The sequence below is a fragment of the Mobula hypostoma genome, chromosome 7 (genome assembly GCF_963921235.1).
Source record: "Mobula hypostoma chromosome 7, sMobHyp1.1, whole genome shotgun sequence".
NCBI classification, from domain to species: Eukaryota; Metazoa; Chordata; class Chondrichthyes; order Myliobatiformes; family Myliobatidae; genus Mobula; species Mobula hypostoma.
Genome location: NC_086103.1, coordinates 129360163 through 129379153, shown reverse-complemented (window position 1 = coordinate 129379153; position 18991 = coordinate 129360163). Strand labels below are relative to the sequence as shown.

The following is an 18991-nucleotide window of genomic DNA, read 5'->3' as shown; positions in this document are numbered from 1 at the left end:
AAGTCAACCTGACCCAGAGTCCAATCCAAATCCAAGTGAGACCCAGACAAAGTTTTGTTTTGACATTTGACCTGACCTGACTTCCAACCCAAATATATAATTGGGTCCTGTTGAATATAGGTCATGTAGTCAGTCTCAGCAAAGAAGTCATTGTGATCAACTATATGGAAAGTCAGGGTTTGCACATTGGCTTGAGGGTCCTGAATCTCCACACAGTTGGGTTATAATAGAATTGCTTGTATTTCTGAAGAAGATGAGAACAATTATTAAGCTGTTTACTCTAAAATATGAAATAATATCAATAATTGTCAAGTTTGGATTATTATTAAAGCAAAAGATAGCTTTTAAAGTTGCTGGATTGCCTATTTCCAGAAGGGGCATGAAATTGTGATTTACAGCAACATGTTGGACAACTGTTTAGAATTATTGTGTATGGGGTTTATGCAGCTTTAAATTAAGAGGTGATGATGGATTATTCATTTTGACAAGGCTAGGTGAATTAGAGTAAAGGCAATTAGGTACATCGAAACATAGCTTGGATGCTGGTATTTATTGAGGCATTGTGCGAATTCTAGAGTTGGGGAAATTTTAGCTAACATGATGGACTTCATATAAAATGAACAGGTAAGGGTCAATTGGAGTTTACTGGGAAGGTTATCTTTCTCCACTTACTATATGTGCTGGCAGTTTCAGGATTTATATATAAACATGCAAGTTCCATACCTACTCTTCACTGGTGTTTTATCAGTTACACTCAGAGAACAAGTGGAAAATTGCTGTAAACCCCAGATTTAATTTTTTTCGTTACTTCATTGAATTTTATATAGTGTTAGGAAAACTCAAATACATTTAGAGCCTTCACTAGTTTAACAGTTAGCTGAACCTGGAAGGTTCACACAGAATGCTGAAGGAACTCAGCAGGTCAGGCAGCATCTATGGACGCGAATAAACAGTCAACATTTTGGGCTGAGAGTTGGCCCCTGATCCACTCAGTTCCTCCAGCACTTTGTGTGTGTGTTGCTCTGTATTTCCGATATCTGCAGAATCTTTTGCGTATGAGTTGATTATTTAGCTTTGAGACAGTTTCAGGCAGTAGATCAATGCTGGATCAAAAAAAGGTTTACAACAGTGAGCAAGGATAGCTTATGTCATCTCACCAGGAATATGCCATGATGGTGAGATATTTATATGATTGTAACATTTAAGGATTTTAATCTTTCTCAAATAGAAATACATATGGTGTAACCATTGTAGAAAACAATCAGAGATCAGTTAATGCTGCAGTACATTTACCTAGTCAATGCCAATGTTTGAAATTAACATTTAGCTATACAAAATATATAAAAAGGGTAAATCATAAACATAAGAAAATCTACAGATGCTGGAAATCCAAAGCAACACACACAAAACACTGGAGGCACTCAGTGGGTCAGACAGCATCTATGGAAATGAATCAATATAGTCGACGTTTCGGGCTAGACCCTTTATCATGACTGAGGAAAGAGGGTTAGCAACTAGCTGTGTTGAATTTTGCAACTGGTAGCTAATGTTGATACAGGTGTCCCCTGCTTTTCGAACGTTCGCTTTACGAAACCTCACTGTTACGAAAGACCTACATTAGTTCCTTGTTTTCGCTAACAGAAGGTGTTTTCACTGTTACGAAGAAAGGCAGCGCACGAGAAAAATCAGCACGCGATAAAAGGCAGCGCGCGTCCTGAGCAGCGGCTCGCCCCCGGATTCTCGGCGGCATTGCTTAAACACGTGCCTGTGAGCAGCCGTTTGCAAGATGAGCTCTAAGGTATCGGAAAAGCCTAAAAGAGTTCGTAAGGGTGTTACACTTAGTGTAAAACTAGACATATAATTAAGCGTTTCGATCGTGGTGAATGAAGTAAGGACAAAGTGAGTTTGGCTTGTGGAAGTTGACGAAGATGTTGAAGAGGTTTTGGCATCCCATGACCAGGAACTGATAGATGAAGAGCTGATGCAATTGGAAGAGGAAAGGATAGCAATCGAAACCAAATGCAGTAGCGAAAGTGAAGTTGTCCAGGAACTGAACATGAGGCGACTGTGTGAGATTTTCGCTGCAATGATAAAGTATGACTTTAGTTTTGAAAGGGTACATTGGTTTATTGCAGGATGGTTTGAGTGCTTACAAAGAACTGTATGATAGAACAATGCGCGAGGCTATGCAGTCAAGCAAGCCTTCTGCATCAGCCACTGCAGACGACAAACCTCGACCTTTGACATCGAAGCGGGCAGACATAGAAGAAGGTTACCTGCCTGTCCTGATCAACGATGAGGTGACACCCCAGTGTCCCACCACCCCAACCCCCGGGCCCCGGACAGATACCGATTCGCGGAGAATGCACTCAGCACATCTTTAAGAAAAAAAGGCCGAAATAAACAAGCTAATTAATTAGGTGCTGCCCGGCATGTGAATGTCGGCCAGATCAGAGGCGATAGGCGATTGCCAATTGCGTCGGCTCTGATCTGGGCCGACATGTACGTGCCAGGTGGCACCTAATTAATTAGCTTTGTTGTTTTGGCTTTTTTCTTAAAGATGTGCTGAGTGCGTTCTAGCCACCGCTGGACTGCTGCATTCTTCGTGGATCAGTATCGGTTCACTGCCCGGAGGGTGGGGGCGACTGCACCATCCAAACTCCGATGACTCAGCCTAACACACCATCATCAGTGTGCTCGATGTCTTCATGATTCCCGTGAGTGATACTACACTGTACATACATTATTTCTACTTTATATCGGCTGTGTATTTTTACGTGTTATTTGGTATGATTTGGCAGCTTCATAGCTTAAAGGTTACTGGATAGTGCTTGCATGAGATTTTCACTACAGAGAACAGTGCGCAATGATTCTGGAAAAGTATTTCTACTTTATATAGACTGTGTATTCATCATGTCAATCCTGCTTTTACTATGTTACTGTTATTTTAGGTTTTGTGTGTTACTTGGCATGATTTGGTAGGTTATTTTTGGGTCTGCGAACGTTCACAAATTTTTCCCATATAAATTAATGGTAATTGCTTCTTCGCTTTACGACATTCCGGCTTACGAACCGTTTCATAGGAACACTGTACCTTCGGATGGTGGGGGAAACCTGTATAGCTATTTCAGCAACAAATCCTGAATGTATAATACAAAACTTTGCTTATGTTTGTGCATTGTTTATTTTGTGTGTTGCCTAATATATTTGTGTAGCATTAAGGGATTTGTGTATAAAGCAATCATAATGAAAATTTAATGTTAAGGGCTTTAGCCTTTATTTGATGAAACAAAACCAAGACATCTTGTAAAGTTCCATTTACTGAATTGTACTGTGGACAGATACCCTTGCATATCAATTCATCCAACATGTCAGTTTCAAAATTAACCCCAAGAGGTTGCACATGCTGAATATAGAAAATTTTAGAAGTATTTAGCAGGATTGGCAACATTTATATGGGGAAACAGTTAAGTCGTCAACCTGAGACATTATTTGGAACTCTTTCCACAAATACTGTTTGTCCTGCCCAGAATTCACAGCATCGGCTTTTTATTTCTAAGTTAATGTATCTGCTTTCAGATCATGAGTCAGTTCATTTTGAAGCCTTGACATTTTCATGATTTACATAGTTCATACATATTCCACTCTAATACCATACATTTCCTTCTCATTCATCCCTTTTTCAACAATAGTTAATTGTTAATACAGACAGTGTATCTCTTTTCTCAAATTCAATGTTCAGTTGTGGCTGTGGTATTCATAGTTTTCATTACTTCCACCATGGCCATGCTGTAGTTACAGTGTGCATCATCTATAAAATGTAGTTACTTGCCTAGGTTACTTTGATTGCAGCTTAAAAACTTAAAAGTTTAAACTGCCAATAAAAACAATGGCAACAGATGTATGGAAAGACCAACATTCCCCTCCAAATTGTTTTCCATCCTAACTTGGAAATGTGCCATTGGTTCATTGTCAGAAGACCTAAATACTTATAACCTCTCAATGCTTAGTGAATGTACCTTAGTTAAAGACTGGGGTTCGTAGCACCACAGGACGACTTTGACTAGATGGACTGCACCGTATTCAGGAATTCGTCTTGGGATCTCAATGAATATGCCTCAGTCGTCACCACTCATGTGGATAAATGTGTGTCTTCAAGGACTGTCTCCCAAATCAGAAGTCCTGGATGAACCAGGAGATTCAAAGACTGCTGAGAGCTAGACGTGTGACATTCAAGACTGGCGACGTAATACTCTACTAGAAGTCCAGGTACAACTTATATATAGAAGAACATCCCCAGAGTGAAAAAGAAAATTCCTTGTGAATTTAGAAACACAATCAGACACACAGCTATGGAGGGTTTGCATGCTTTAGCTTCTTCTAAGGTGAAATTTAATTGCATAAATGACAGTGATCCTTCATTCCCCAATGAGCTCAACACTTTTAAAGCAAACTTTGAAAGAGAATATAACACAATGCCTGTGCAGATCCTCACAGCACCTGGTGACTTTGTGATCTCTGACTCAAAGGCTAACATCAGAACATCTTTCAAGAGGGTGAAACCTTGCATGGCATCAGGCCTCAACGGTTATCTGGCAGGGTACTGAAAATTGTGCTGACTATCTGGCTCACGTGTTCAACGACATATTCAATACCTCACTGTTTCAACCAGGAGTTCCCACCTACTTCAGAAGGGCATCAGTGTGGCGAGGTCAAACAGGGTGAGCTACACCTCAAAAATATCACCTGGTAGCACTCACATCTACTGTGCTCAAGTGTATTGAGAGGTTTGTCATAGGTAGAATTAACTCCTGTCTGTTCAAGGACCTACACCCGCTCAGTTTGTCTACTGCTACAGCAGGTCTACAGTACCTGCAATCTCACTGGCTCTCCACTGGGCTTTGGAGCGCCTAGACAACAGCAATACAAACACCCAGGCTGATGTTCATCAATTGCAACTCAGAATTCAATGCCATCATCTCCTCAGTACTAACAAGCTTCAAAACCTTGGCCTTTGTAACTCCCTCTGTAAGTGGAAACCTAACCTGAAGTTTCTTAATCAGAAAAAGCTTCTAAAGCTCGCCATCAGATTTCTGAACAATCCATGAACAGTACTTCATTTTTCCTCTTTTGCACTGTTTATTTTTGTCATTTAGAATAATTTTTATATCTTGCATTTTACTGCTTCAGTAAAGCACTAAAAGTCTCAACATATGTCAGTGATCATAAATCTGATTCACAAGAAGAACTGCAAATTTTTAGAAAATGGCTCACCACTATCTTCTCAGGAGCAATTAATGTGTGCTGACACCACCAGTTAATATTTGAGACACTTCCATTTCAAAACAAAAAGGGAGTAACAAAACAATTTGCTGGAGGAACTCTGGATCAAGCAGCATTTGTGGGAGGAAAAGAATTGTCATTTTTTCAGGTTGAAACCCTGCATTCGATTCCAATACGTGCAATCTCTTGTGTCTTCAAGCAAGAAGGGAGATTCTAGTCACAGTTTTTGCAGAAACAAAATTCAATAGATTCAGTTAGATTTTTATTAAGATGGCTTGTATTAACATGAAGTATCTATGTTAAGAATCAAATTTGTACACTTTTAATATGAAAAGACCTTTAATTAAAAATACATTATGCGAGTAGAGTAGTATAGTAGTTAGACTGCTGAGCAAGTAACCCGAGCTCTAGCTATTGATCATAAACACAAATCTCACCTTAACTGTGGAATTCAAAAGAGTAATTAATCACAGAAACTAAAATTTCAGTAGCACTAATTATGAAACAGGTAAGCTAATGTCTTTCAGAGAGGGAAATTTGTCCACTTTTTCTGTGCTTTCTTGATACAGGACTAACTAGGGTTGAAAGATTAAATATTGGCATTATTAATCACACTCACATCACATGAATGGAAAAACTTCATAATTTTTATTTTTCTTATCTAATTTGCAGTCTGTTCCAACACCACCATATTTTCTAATAATATTATTCAACTGTTAGATGTTTGGAATTGTATCATTTGTGATGTCAGAAGACTAAGAGCTGCACCCTTCTTTCTGGACCTGAAATTTGCCAAGTAACCGCTTATGATCTGTAGCCGTGGACAATATGTTGATCTATCTAAACTTTTCTGAGCAGCAGCCAGTTGCCAATTCGTGCTTCTACTTACTCCAGTTAGTGCTTGCTCATTTTTCCCGAACAAAATGCCTATTGATAACTCTGCTTCAGCAAAAAAAAATGTATATGGTTTGGGGTGTACAGTATGTGTATTCACAGCAAGAAGTCAATTTTACAGCTAACAACGTTTTATTAAACTCATAAACAAATCCTTTGGCCCACTTGATCTATAGCATTTGGACTGACTCTACACTAAAGTCGTCCCATTTTTATTCTGGCATCCCCACTAATTTCTCCTTCCCTCTCCGATTACCCATATATGCTTGGGGCAATTTTACAGTTGTCTATTATCCCACAAATTTTTTTCCAAGATCTAAAATTAATAAGCAAGTGTATGATAAATGAATTAACGACATTCAAAGCATTAAACTACAGTAAAACTTGTTTTTAAATTGCTTCTTTTTCTCTTAATCTGGAGTCTTCATTGAAATTGGTGTTTCTAATCAACCACAGATCTAACCGGCATAATGCTGGGGTATTCAGCCTGATTGTGCTTTGACACTGAACTCTCATGGAGTCCAATGATGGTGCAAGATTTCACTTTTTGGTTTGGTCTTGTAAATTATGTGCCTTTCTGAGAAACCCTATTCCAATATTTAGTTAGTTGATACAAGATTTGATTGTACAGCTGTGTATGGCAGTTTTTACGATGTCAACCTCTGTTGTGATAGACTATTGCATATGGGCTTCTCTCAGTCTGAGGGGGAAATGTGACTGAGAATTTTACACAAAATAAGTATGACTCTTTGGGAAGTGTGGAATATTGTAAGAACAAGCTTTTAATATAGCACTAATTGTTTTGTGCGCCATCAGGAAAAAGTAATCTTTTTCTCTTACCTGTCTCAGTTGATAATTTGTTGCTCCTTTTGAGTTATACAGTTCCTTTTGCTTCTTTCTTTCTTTACTTTCTGCTCTCTTTTTACTATTCCTTGTTCTCATTGTTCCTTCATTCCTTCTGCTCTTATTCCCAGCTTCTCCCACACCTCACCACCTGAATTCCCACTACTACTGTTTCCACATCTCCTTCCACTTCCATTAGTTTCCCCTATCTTCTGACTTAACTGATTCTTCTCTAATTACAGGAAAATCTTGGCCATTGTGACTTTGCATCATTAATGTTGTTTGTCCCCAGTAGAAGGAAAGATGAAAATTCCCCTCTCCAAATGGAAGGAAGAGATAACTCATTGTGCTCCTATTATAAAAATCTGGGCCACACTTCTTTGCAATGTTAGTTTATCTAACTCCAGGAAAGGTAGAAAGAGGGAGCACGAACCGATCCTTATAGAGAGATCAGAAGTGGAGAGAGTGAGGAATTTCAAGTTCCTGGGTGTCAGTATCTCTGAGGACCTAAGCTGGTTGCAACGTATTGATGCAGCTGTAAAGAAGGCAAGGAAGCAGTCATATTTCATTAGGAGTTTGAGGAGATTTGATTTGTCACCTAAAATGCTCAAACTTCTACAGATGTACTGTGGAGAGCATTCTGACTGGCTGCATCACCATCTGGTATGGGGAGGGCTACTGCACAAGATCAAAGTAAGTTGCAGAAACTTATAAAATTAGTCATCTCCATCATGGGTACTAACCTCTGTAGTATCCAAGACAGCTTCAAGGTATGGTGCCTTAGGAAGGTAGCGTCCATCATTAAGGACCTCCACCTCCCAGGACATACCCTCTTCTCATTGTTACCGTCAGGAAGGAGGTACCGAAGCCTGAGTGATTCAGGAGCAGCTTCTTTCCTTCTGCCATGTGTTTTCTAAATGGACATTGAAACCCATTAACACTACCTCACTACTGTTTGGCTATTTTTTTGCACTATTTAACTTAACCATTTGATAGATGTGTATTTACTGTATTCAGTGTTTTTCATATTTATCATGTATTGCATTGTACTGCTGATGTAAAGTTAACAAATTCCACGACTTATACCAGCAATATTAAACCTGATTCTGATTCTCTGTTCTACCATTCTCTTCTAAGCACCTCATCATACCCAACATTTACCTCAACTTCCATTCGCTCCTTTGCCCTAAATAATCACACCCCCTTATGTTCTTTTCTCTGACCTTATCCTCTTGCAAGTGGTTAGGATCGATGCAGAGGTTGTGCAGGTTGACTTTCTTTTGGATATGTGACTGACCATTATAGTTTGCTTATGATGAACTCACCCAGCAGTATGAACCGATAGAAAACACTGTCTGTTCCATGCTTTCTCACTTCGAGTTATTTATGAAATCAATAAATTTCATAATTTCATAAATAAGGATTGCTGTTGAACATTGTTAAATCAAAAAAATTATGTTTTTCTTTCAGCCCACCAGAAGTCTGTGGAAGGAAGTGGATTCACACTGGGATGCAGTACATGCTGAACGATTAAGCCTTCTTGAGAATGTGTGTAGAAATACTTCTATAAGGAATCTGACCCATTCTTCTATCACACATTTTGTCTTGGACCGTATATTTGTGTGTGATAAACATAAAATCCTATTCTGTCAAACTCCAAAAGTTGGCAATACACAGTGGAAGAAAGTTCTTATTGTTTTAAACGGTAATTATGGAGTTTTGTGAAATACTTAACATATTTAGATATATTTAAGTTTTTACTAACAGCAAAGTAAGTTTAATTTTCTGAGGCAACTTTATTTATTCAGTTTGTAGTACCGCAAAGAGCATTTCATTCTTTTTGCTAAAAGGCCATTCTAAAATGAAGATTTTTGTGTTGTTTATAGAATGTGCATGAGTTAAAAGCAGAATCTTTATTCCGAAACAAATAATATATGGTGCAACACATACAAAATGCTGGAGGAACTCAGCAGGCCAGGCAGCATCTATGGAAAAGCGTACAGTTGAGATTTCAGGATGAAACTCTTCATCAGGACTGGAAAAAAAGATGAGTCAGAGTAAGAAAGTTGGGGTAAGGGAGGAAGAGCTACAAGGTGATAGGTGAAACCGGGATGGTAGAGGGTGAAGTAAAGAGCTGGGAAGTTGATTGGTGAAAAAGATAGTCTTGGAGAAGGGGGAATCTGATGGCAGAGCACAGAAGGCAATAGAAGAAAGGGAAGGGGGAGGAGCATCATAACAGAAGGCTATAGACTGACATGTTGGAATGGGAAGTGGAACTAAAATGGGTGGCCACTGGGAGATCCTACTTTTTCTGGCAGACGGAGCGTAGGTGCTTGGTGAAGTGGTCTCCCAATCTACATCAAGTCTTCCCGATATACAAGAGGCCACATCGGGAGCCTTGAATACAGTAGATTATCACAGCAAACTCACAAATGAAGTGTCGCCTCACCTGGAAGCAGTTTGGGGCCCTGAGTGGTAGTGAGCTTGAAGGTGCAGCTTGAAGCTTTGTATCTTTTTGACTGTACGGCTTAGAAATTAGGATGCTCCAGATGCTACATCCTGAATTGAGAGTGAAGAGGCAGAGATGTGGTGCCGTGCACTTGGAAAAGGTTGTAATAGGGTTGTCAATCACACATGCCAAAAATATTAAGATTGCAAATTTATATAATTAAATAAGGATCCTGAATTTGTTATAGACCAACTTTTGGATGTGGGGCTAACCTGTATAGTTTACCCAATGATGAGCTCGCCCAGTGGTGTTAAGTGACCGAAAGTAGGTATCTCAATGTAATACTGATAATTAACAATAATTTTTTAAGAGAGATCAATTTCTGAAAGTAAATGAGAATAATTATGAGAATAACAGTTCCTATCCACCTTGGTTGACTCTGAGGTAGCCTGGAACATCACTTATATCAGGTTGGATCGACCAGTCACTAATATACCCTGAATATAGATGTACTTTGAAATCAGAAGGTGGCCTAGGAACTTGGGTTCCAAGCAATAGCTGGAATTGGCATGCAAATGTAGACAGAAAACTTACAGACCAAAGCAGACAACAGGAATTCTGCAGATGCTGGAAATTTCAAGCAACACACATCAAAGTTGCTGGTGAACGCAGCAGGCCAGGCAGCATCTCTAGGAAGAGGTACAGTCGACGTTTCAGGCCGAGACCCTTCGTCAGGACCAAAGCAGTATTGTTTCATCACTGTGAAATCTATCTGCTGTAGCTGGGCTTCTTGTATTGACAAAATATGACCATAACTAAGCTCCATTTCCATCAGTCAACCCAAACTGTGTGACAATGATTTGATATATGCCTCTATGCTTTGTATTGCCTGGAGTGCTTTGCAAAAGAAACTGGGGCAACATTTTGCAAGTGTTTTCTCATTTACAGTGGGCCATCTACATTGTTATAAATGCCCACTGGAGAACAGTGAACTTTGGATGGGAAGGGGTGGAAAAGTGGTGAGCTGGTGAGGAATATAGTGAAAGTTGTAGAATTGGGTGGAGAAATAGCACATAGAGTTTAATCTGGACAACTATAAGATGGTGTGGCTTTAGCAAAGTCAATGTGAGACTGAAATATGCAGTAAATAGCAGTGAGAATTGGTGTACAGAGGAATCTGAGGTGTAATTCTATGGCTCTCTGACAGCATGCTTACCTTTACTGGTTAGCAAGACATGTTGCAGCTGTATAAAACTTTGGTTAGGCAACATTTGGAGTATTCCCTGCTGTTTTGGTTGTCACATGAAGGAGGATGCAAAGGCTGCTGAAAAGATGTTGCCTGCGTTGGGCATCAGAGGCTGGGCAGTGGCCTGATAGAAGTATATAAAACTGTAAGAGGCAGAAACAGGATAAACAGACTTTTTCTTGGAATGGAAATCTCAAATACTAGAGAGTGTTTTAACGAGAAGGAGGGAGGGTTTAAAAGAGTTGATCTCTCTCTGTGCAGAAAAAGATGCCCAAAATGCAATAGTAGGGAGATGGTAGAAGCAAGCAGGTATGATAGCGATTTTTAAGACATGCATGAACAGGCAGGGAACCAAAGGATACAGACCGATGAGGTCAGTCAGATTGGTATGATGGTTGGCAGAAACCTGTGGACTGAAGAGCCTGCTCCTGGGCAGACTGCATTCTGTGCTCTAAATGAAAGCTGCAGCTTCGAAAACTTTGTAGCACACTGCAAAGTTGGGAAGGGCACCAATGATCTTCTTAAGAGTGTAGCCATATTAGGTTTCCAAATATGTTATGAAAGAATACTCAGTTTTGTATGCAGATAGGATTCCTTAAGGACTTGTGTGCCACAGCCACTGAGTAACAGTACAAGGGTTAACTTTCTTGTACTGTTTTGAGCCTGATGTTGCTGTCAGTAGAGAAGGAATGCACTACAGTATACCTAACTGCAGTTGTGACCATAGCATCTCAACTGGCAATGTGATATTAAAAAGGAGTGTGAACAGGTAGGAATTTAGGCCTAGTATTACTTGAGAGGATTTCAGGCAGGTCTTCCATAGACTCAAGGCCACTTCAGAAATATTCTTGCATTCTTGTATTTGACCTCCCAAAATATACCACCCAGGCCTTCTGTTTAAATTCCAATCACTTTTGCATTGCAGCTGACAAATTGAACAGAATGTAGGAGTGAATCAGAAGCCTTTGTCATTACTAGCCCTCAGATTCAAGCTGATGATTGTTTGCAAAGCTGTTGCAGCTGACGGGGAGATTTCCTCATAGCATTCTTCGTAGATATCATTCTGAAGTTAGCTGCTTAATCCATGCTATTTCAAATGCCTTGTATGAAAGCTTTCAGCAATTTTAGCTTTTTCAGCCTTTTCTGTTTTCTGCAATATTTCATAAGCTTACTGGGAGAAAATGAGGGAATTTAAGAACATAGATAGGAATAGGAATTGGATGTTCCTGTCTGTCAAGCCTGCACAGCCATTCAAAACAATCATGGTTCACCCTCTGCTTTATTGTATCCTGCTAGCTCTGCTTTCAGGTGTGAGTGTTTTTATTCAATATTCATGGCTTTATTCATTGTACATACTGCTCTCTCCACTGGACTAATTAAGGGAAATCAATTGATTGGTGTAACTTAAAACAAAATAATCCAAAGAAGAAATAGTCATCCAATTTCATAATGCTTTGTTCCTTTTTGTGAGCTTAATTATGAAAATTCTCCTTTAACAAGATACAAAAGATTTTGGAGATTTGATAAATTGTTTAAAATATTCTAAAATGTACTTTTCACTTTATATAATTTTGGGTTTTTATTTTCTTTTAAAGCCATCTTAATACCGACAAGCCTTATGGACTGAGGTCAGACTTGCTTGTCGACAAATCTCTTCTGATTCAACTGTGCCAAACATTTAAGTTTTGACATGTCTCTTTACTGAGATCAAGGCCTTGTATTGTAGGCATAAAGAACAAATTGGTTAGGTCACTTTTGGCTGATTTCATTCTTTTAGGATTGACAAGATTAAGGTAAAGTCATTCTGTCTGGAAGGGGGAAGAAGCTGTTTCTTGAAGGACCAACATTATATATTGGCAGACCTGTCTCCACCCATCTATTCCTTTGTCAGTACCTTCAGAGCAGATTTCTCCATTGCTTTTCATTAGTTCCAGCTAAACTACATCCTGCCATTCACATTCACTTTCTGCTTATCCTGCTTTCTGTCTGTCTCAGCTCATCATAACCTAGAATGCCAAGTACATTGACAAGTACAAGTAAACTACAATAGCTATATTTACATTTGCATCATTACACTGAAAGATAGTTGAGGCAAATCATGAGGATGCATTGGGCCAAATGTTTTTCTTTTCTTTTTGTTATAAATGTTGAATTATACTTAATGTAACTGTTTAGGAACAACATTCCTGTACATGTTTAGAGTTAGAATTACTAAATTTTGGAAGGGGATTTAATTTAATATTTTTCCCAGTACAGGAGAATTTAAGTCCATTGAAGACATCCCTGAGCCTTTGATCCATAATCACGAAAAGAATGGCCTACCTCGCTTATCATCATACAGTGCCCCCGAAGTAACAAAAAGGTTAGAGAAAACATTTTTAGTGTTTTTGCACAAATGTATCCTATTGAAGTTATCCATTTGACTTTCTATTAAATATAATAAAACACTTTACTACTGGATCACAGCTATAATGTCCATACATTCCTTGGAATACTGATAGAATTATATTTCTTTGGTGTTGTTTCTTTCAGATTGAATACGTACTTCAAATTCTTCATTGTTAGGGATCCATTCGAAAGGCTTATTTCTGCATTCAAAGACAAGTTTCTAAAGAATCCTCGATTTGAGCCATGGTATAAATTTAAAATTGCTCCAGCAATTATTCAAAAGTATAGGAGGAATCGAACAGAGACTAAAGGACTCCAATTTGATGATTTTATTCGCTACTTGGGTGATCCTAACCACAAGTGGCTTGATGTTAAAATAGGAGAACCCATTATCCATTGGGCTACTTATGTTGAGCTTTGTGCACCTTGTGAAATCAAGTATGATATCATAGGACATCATGAAACACTGGAAAAAGATGCTCCATACATCATAAAGAAAGCAGGAATAAATAATTTGGTGTCCTATCCCCAAATCCCACCTGGTATTACAAAGTACAATAGAACTAAGGTTGAGCAATATTTTGCTGGAATCAGCAAGCGAGATATAAAACGTCTTGCTGCTCGTTTCCAAGGAGATTTCAAACTTTTTGGTTATGCAGAGCCTGATTTTTTGCTAAATTGACATACCTAAGTATTGTACCTGCTCTGTGGTAGTACAGTGCATATTTATATTTCTTTAGGTTTTTTTTGTCATAATTTAATTTTATCACCAGCAGAGGTCAATGGAATCTCTTAGTTTAATCCATGCATGTTTGCAGGCACAACATGATTTTTAGAAGTAGGTAAGTAATTAGTTTGATGCACGGAACCCAACAGAACAACATTATATGCCGCTAAAATTTAATGGAAGTATTTCCATAGACAAAAACAGTAATTGTCAATTCAATTGATCAGTTGTAAAATACTTCTGTACTGATCCCAATGCTGTATTGTTTGTCACTTTTCAGTCACAAATATTAAACAAATATCTTAATTAAAATTAGATGTAAATATTGCTGCTTAGAAACTCTTAATACAAAAGATAAGCATAATTTGAACATTTAAATTTGTAATATTCATTTGCAAATACATCCAACTGTCAGTTTTATTAATTGATCCATTTTGTGAACTTGTTTCAATTCTTTCCACCTTCAATTAGCTCCATTCACTAATCATAGGCAGGGACTAAACTAATTTAGGGAGTCAGAAGATTATTTTGATTTTGTTGCAATTTAGTTCCCCTCCACCCATGAAATACCCTGTATATGTAGTGATGATATTGATACAACCTGCTCAAACATGCAGCAAACAATTCTGAAATAATTAAACAATACTGGAGCATCAGCTAACCTGATCCACTAAGCTACTGTTAATTCAGAACTTTTAAGTTCACGAACTGATAAATGTACTATACAATTATAAAGATTAACTTTACAAAATGGATTTTTATTTTATAAAGCTATTTAAGAGTACTTGAATTTCTGTGCATCACAATTCCAATATGCTAGCTCATCTTTATTAAACAACCATTTGAGTAACTGTCTACAAATGCATTAAAGTGGTTCCATAAATTGCATACAGAATTTTGGTTTAACCTCTCAAATGACAGGGTATAGCATTTTTCTTCTGAAAGTGCATTATTTTTGTATCCATAAAGTAACATGTTAAAATACATGATTGTATCAAACTTTCTGTGACAGAAACTGCTAACCCATCCCGTTAACTTTGAGTCTCTTCATCCGTGTTTCAGTGTTTGAGCTGCCTTCTTTCATTTGCCACTTTCTGAAGTCTACTTCAGTAATTCTAGCAAGTCTTGCATCTTCTATCTGCCATCTTCCACTTTCCAAAAACTTAAACTCAATTAAACTCTACTACAAATTTCTTGCCCCAAATCAAAAACAATTCGGTCATCACCTTTCTCCAATTTAAAATTAAATTCTCATTTTCTGTTCAAATACATTTGATTTCAACTTTTCTTAATTGTCTGATATTTGTGCCTTTTGTTCTACAATTGAATGCATTAGCTAGATACTGAGGTTTGTATATAAACTTTATCTTTCTTTAGTCCAAGAAAATTAGCCTCAGTATCCAAGCCTTTGATTAATGTACTTGACAGAATTCCCATTAAATTGTTTCAAATACAAGCAATTTTTGTTATAAAGTGAAGGTTTGTTCTGTTGAAGTAACCTAAAGAAGATGGGGATACGCTAGACGTGTTCAGGGACTCATTAGAAATGTTCAAGTTTTAAGTCAAGACTTCCTGTTGGATATTATTTGTACATTAAGTTGCATATTATTTGTGCATTGACAGAAATAATTTCAATATTTGGATTTAATTGCATTGTATTTAAACATATTTTTGATGTTAAGTACAGGTATTAGTCTTCCAGAATTTTCTTAATGCAACATGTCAAAAGTGACATTCACACAGAAAACTATGTTAGTATTCAAGATTTTGATGAATCAGACTGAGATAATTATCTGGAGTGGAAAATTATAAAATAAAAAATGAAAGCTATAACTCTAATTCTGAAAATATTCAAAAAGAAAAAATTTAAAGATGCTGGAAACATTCAGTAGGGCATGATTTTGCTATCCATCATGCATATTGTATTGACTATTACTGCTCCTTTGGTTGCCACCTTGCTCCTATCTGTGGAATAATTATTTCCGTCCTTTTATTCAAGTTTGATGTGAAACAACTTTTGAATGAATAGAGAGATCAGTGAAAACCTTCAAAAAGTTTGAACTTGATCCATTTAGTAATGTGCACAGGTGCTTTGGTGCTTATTCTATAATCAACTTTAAGTAGCAAATAAACATTAGACAAGATTTATGAAATATAGTTTCTCCAATAACCAATTTTATACTACCAAATGCAAATATTGAATAATTGAGGCTATATATGGTACTTAAGATTTTAGTCCTTAGCTCCTGTAAAATTTATGACAGTTAAAGATCCTGTTACTGTAGGGTATTCACATTTGCATTCATTTCAAAAATATACCTGATCAAAGGAATGTATTTCTTATCTGAATTGTTTTCTGTACATGTGATGTATTAATTTTTTCTTCATTTAGTTGGTTCTTCTTTATACAAGTTCTGGATTAAACATTTTGGAACACCTGTCTGGTTTAATGCTAATTATTCATTCCATTAGTTATTGCACTAATTCTTCTGATTTGATTGTAATTCTCAATTTTGAGATTTAGTACTGTCTAATAAATGCCTACTGAAACTTGGTCTATGACTTAATCTGATTAAAACAAAGAGAAAAAGCTTCGGTTATGGTTTTATTCGGTCTAGTGTGGATGTAGCCTAAATGCTAGACTATGCTTACATTTAGGTGTAAGATTTTGTCAAAGTTTCTCACGTTTTCATTTGTTATTTTCTACGTCTTTTTGTTCTGTGTCTTATCTATTTTTACAGTGTTTTAAATAGCTATTTCCCCCACCTAACTCCTAAATACAGCAGCTTTCATGTACTTCAGGCATTCTATAAAAGTTGAAGTTGGTGTTTAATTCATTGCTTGTTATTATTTTGTTCCATTTTTCTTGGAGTTTTCACATTTTAACATGGTTGAAAATTTAATATAAAATACTAAGCAGAAATTTTTGATTTGAAGAGAAGGGAAACTCCTTTATAAGGGCTATACCTATTGGTCTGGTATGAATGAGAATTATTTTTCAAATTACATTAGTAAATGAGCTACTTTGAGATTTTTCCAAAGTCAGAAGTCACCAGCTCACAAGTTTGTTATAAGTAATGGATGGTATTATTTCTGTTGTTGGCTTGAGTTGGTTGAAAGCTACTCAAAGTGCAGTCCAAGAATGCAGTACATTTGAGTAAGTTGGCTTCTGGATCTCTACGTCACGTGCATCAAACCAATCCGTGTTTTATTGGTAGAGAAGATTTTTGTGGGAACTAATTATAATGGATTTAAAGCAGTATGCAAAAAATGCTGGAGGAACTCAGCAGGTCAGGCAGCATCTATGGAAAAGGGTAAACAGTCAACATTTTGGGCCGATACTCTTTTTCAAGAGTGAGAGGGTAGGAAGGAGATGCCTGAATTAAAAGTTGGGCGGGGGAGAGGAAAGAAGCTAACTGGAAAGTGATACGTGAAGCCAGGTGGTTAGGAGAAGTCAAGGGCTGGAGAAGAAAGAATCTGATGGGAGGAAAGAGTGGACATCAGGGAAAAAAGAAGGGAGAAGGGGACCCAGGGAAGTAATAGGTAGGTGAGAAGTAGTAAAGGGTAACTGGGGGGATGGGGGGATTTTTGTTCAACAGAAGGAGAAGTTGATATTCATGCCATCAGGTTAGAGGATACCCCGATGGAATATAAGATGTTGCTCCTCCACCCTGAGGGTATTCTCACCTTGGCACAAGAAGAAGGCATGGATCGACATGTCAGAACAGGAATGGGAATGAGAAATGAAATGCTTGGCCACTGGACGTCCTGCTTGTGAGGGATGGTGTGGAGATGCTCAATGAAGTGGTCCCCAATTTATGATGGGTTTAAACCATATTATGCTTGGATCATTGTTATGTTGATAGGGACTCTCATGATGTCTGTGAGATTATGAGGAGAGTAATTTTTATGGGGTACTTGAAATTGCCAATTTTTAGTTTTGTTGTTTTGGGGCTGTACTATTGCAGATACACCTTGACAGGTCTCTCGCATCATCAGTTCTGCATACCTGTCAAATGCTTCCAATTTTCTCTTTATCCAACCCTTTATCTATCTTGACATCCAGAGTTTGCTACACTTGTTACTCTGGTTTTTAACCCTGCAGTAATATGTTGGCCCTGAACTCTAGCTGTCTCTCCTTTGAATGCTTCCCACTGTGCAGATGTAGATGTAGATTTCACCATAAGTAGGTGCCTCCAATGTACCTTTGCCAGGTACTCCTTTAATAAAACTGATCTTCCCCCAATTTAAGTCTTTAATTTATTGTTCTTTCCCTGTCATTTTCATTAACCAGTTTAAAGGATACAGAGTTATAGTCAGTACCATCCAGTGTCGTTCCACTAGACCAGGTATATCATTCAAAATCTAGTATTGCTTCTTCCTTTCTTGGTCTATCTATATACTGTGCCAGAAAGATCTTCTGGAACAGCTCAAAAATTCTTCACCTTTTAGCATTTAAAGTTAAGTTAATCCCATCTTTTCTTGCCTCTTACATCTGCCTACATTATTTATCTCCTGTTGATTGTTGGGAGCTCTGTAATACACCTCCAATAAAGTGACAACTCATTTTTTTTGTTTCTAATCTATTCATGTGGCCTCATTTGAGGATATCCTCCCTCAATACTAAAGAAGTGTAATCATTGACAAGCAGTGCAAAACCTCTTCCCCTTTTACTCCACCATCTGTGTAACCTGAAAATTCTATACGCTGGGATATTGATCTATCAGTCCTGCTCATGCTTCAACATTTTTCAGTGATAGCAACAATATCATATGTTTATTAAAGATTTGAATTCATCTGCTAGTTGCACCTAGCTTTAGAATTGATGCAACTTATGCCCATGGACTGATGATTTTGTCGTCTTGGTAACTTTACGTCTTCATCTGACAAACAAATGAGCCCCCTTCCCTTCCAAATTAGTTTAAGCCTTCCCTAACAGGGTTAGCTAACCTCCCAGCAAGGTGCAACCAATCTCATGTGCAGTAGACCCACCTTCCCAGAAATTGCCCTAATTATCTAGAAACCTAAATCCCATAATCTTGCACCATCCCTTCAACTACAGTCACATGACCTTTTGTTCTATTCCAATATTCACTAGCTCATGGCACCAAAGGCAACCCAGAGAATATAATCATTGAGGTCCTTCTCTTTAAATAGCGAT

General features: G+C 37.7%; 1 protein-coding gene across 1 annotated transcript in view; it reads left to right on the top strand.

The window, feature by feature from the left end:
* chst10 (carbohydrate sulfotransferase 10) overlaps positions 1 to 16403 on the top strand; it is a 30307-nt gene extending 13904 nt beyond the window's left edge. Inside the window, 3 exon segments of the mRNA XM_063053988.1 lie at positions 8491 to 8725; positions 12972 to 13077; positions 13248 to 16403. Coding sequence (XP_062910058.1) covers positions 8491 to 8725; positions 12972 to 13077; positions 13248 to 13785 — 879 coding nt within the window. The 3' untranslated portion in view covers positions 13786 to 16403.
* Positions 16404 to 18991: the final 2588 nt, after the last annotated feature.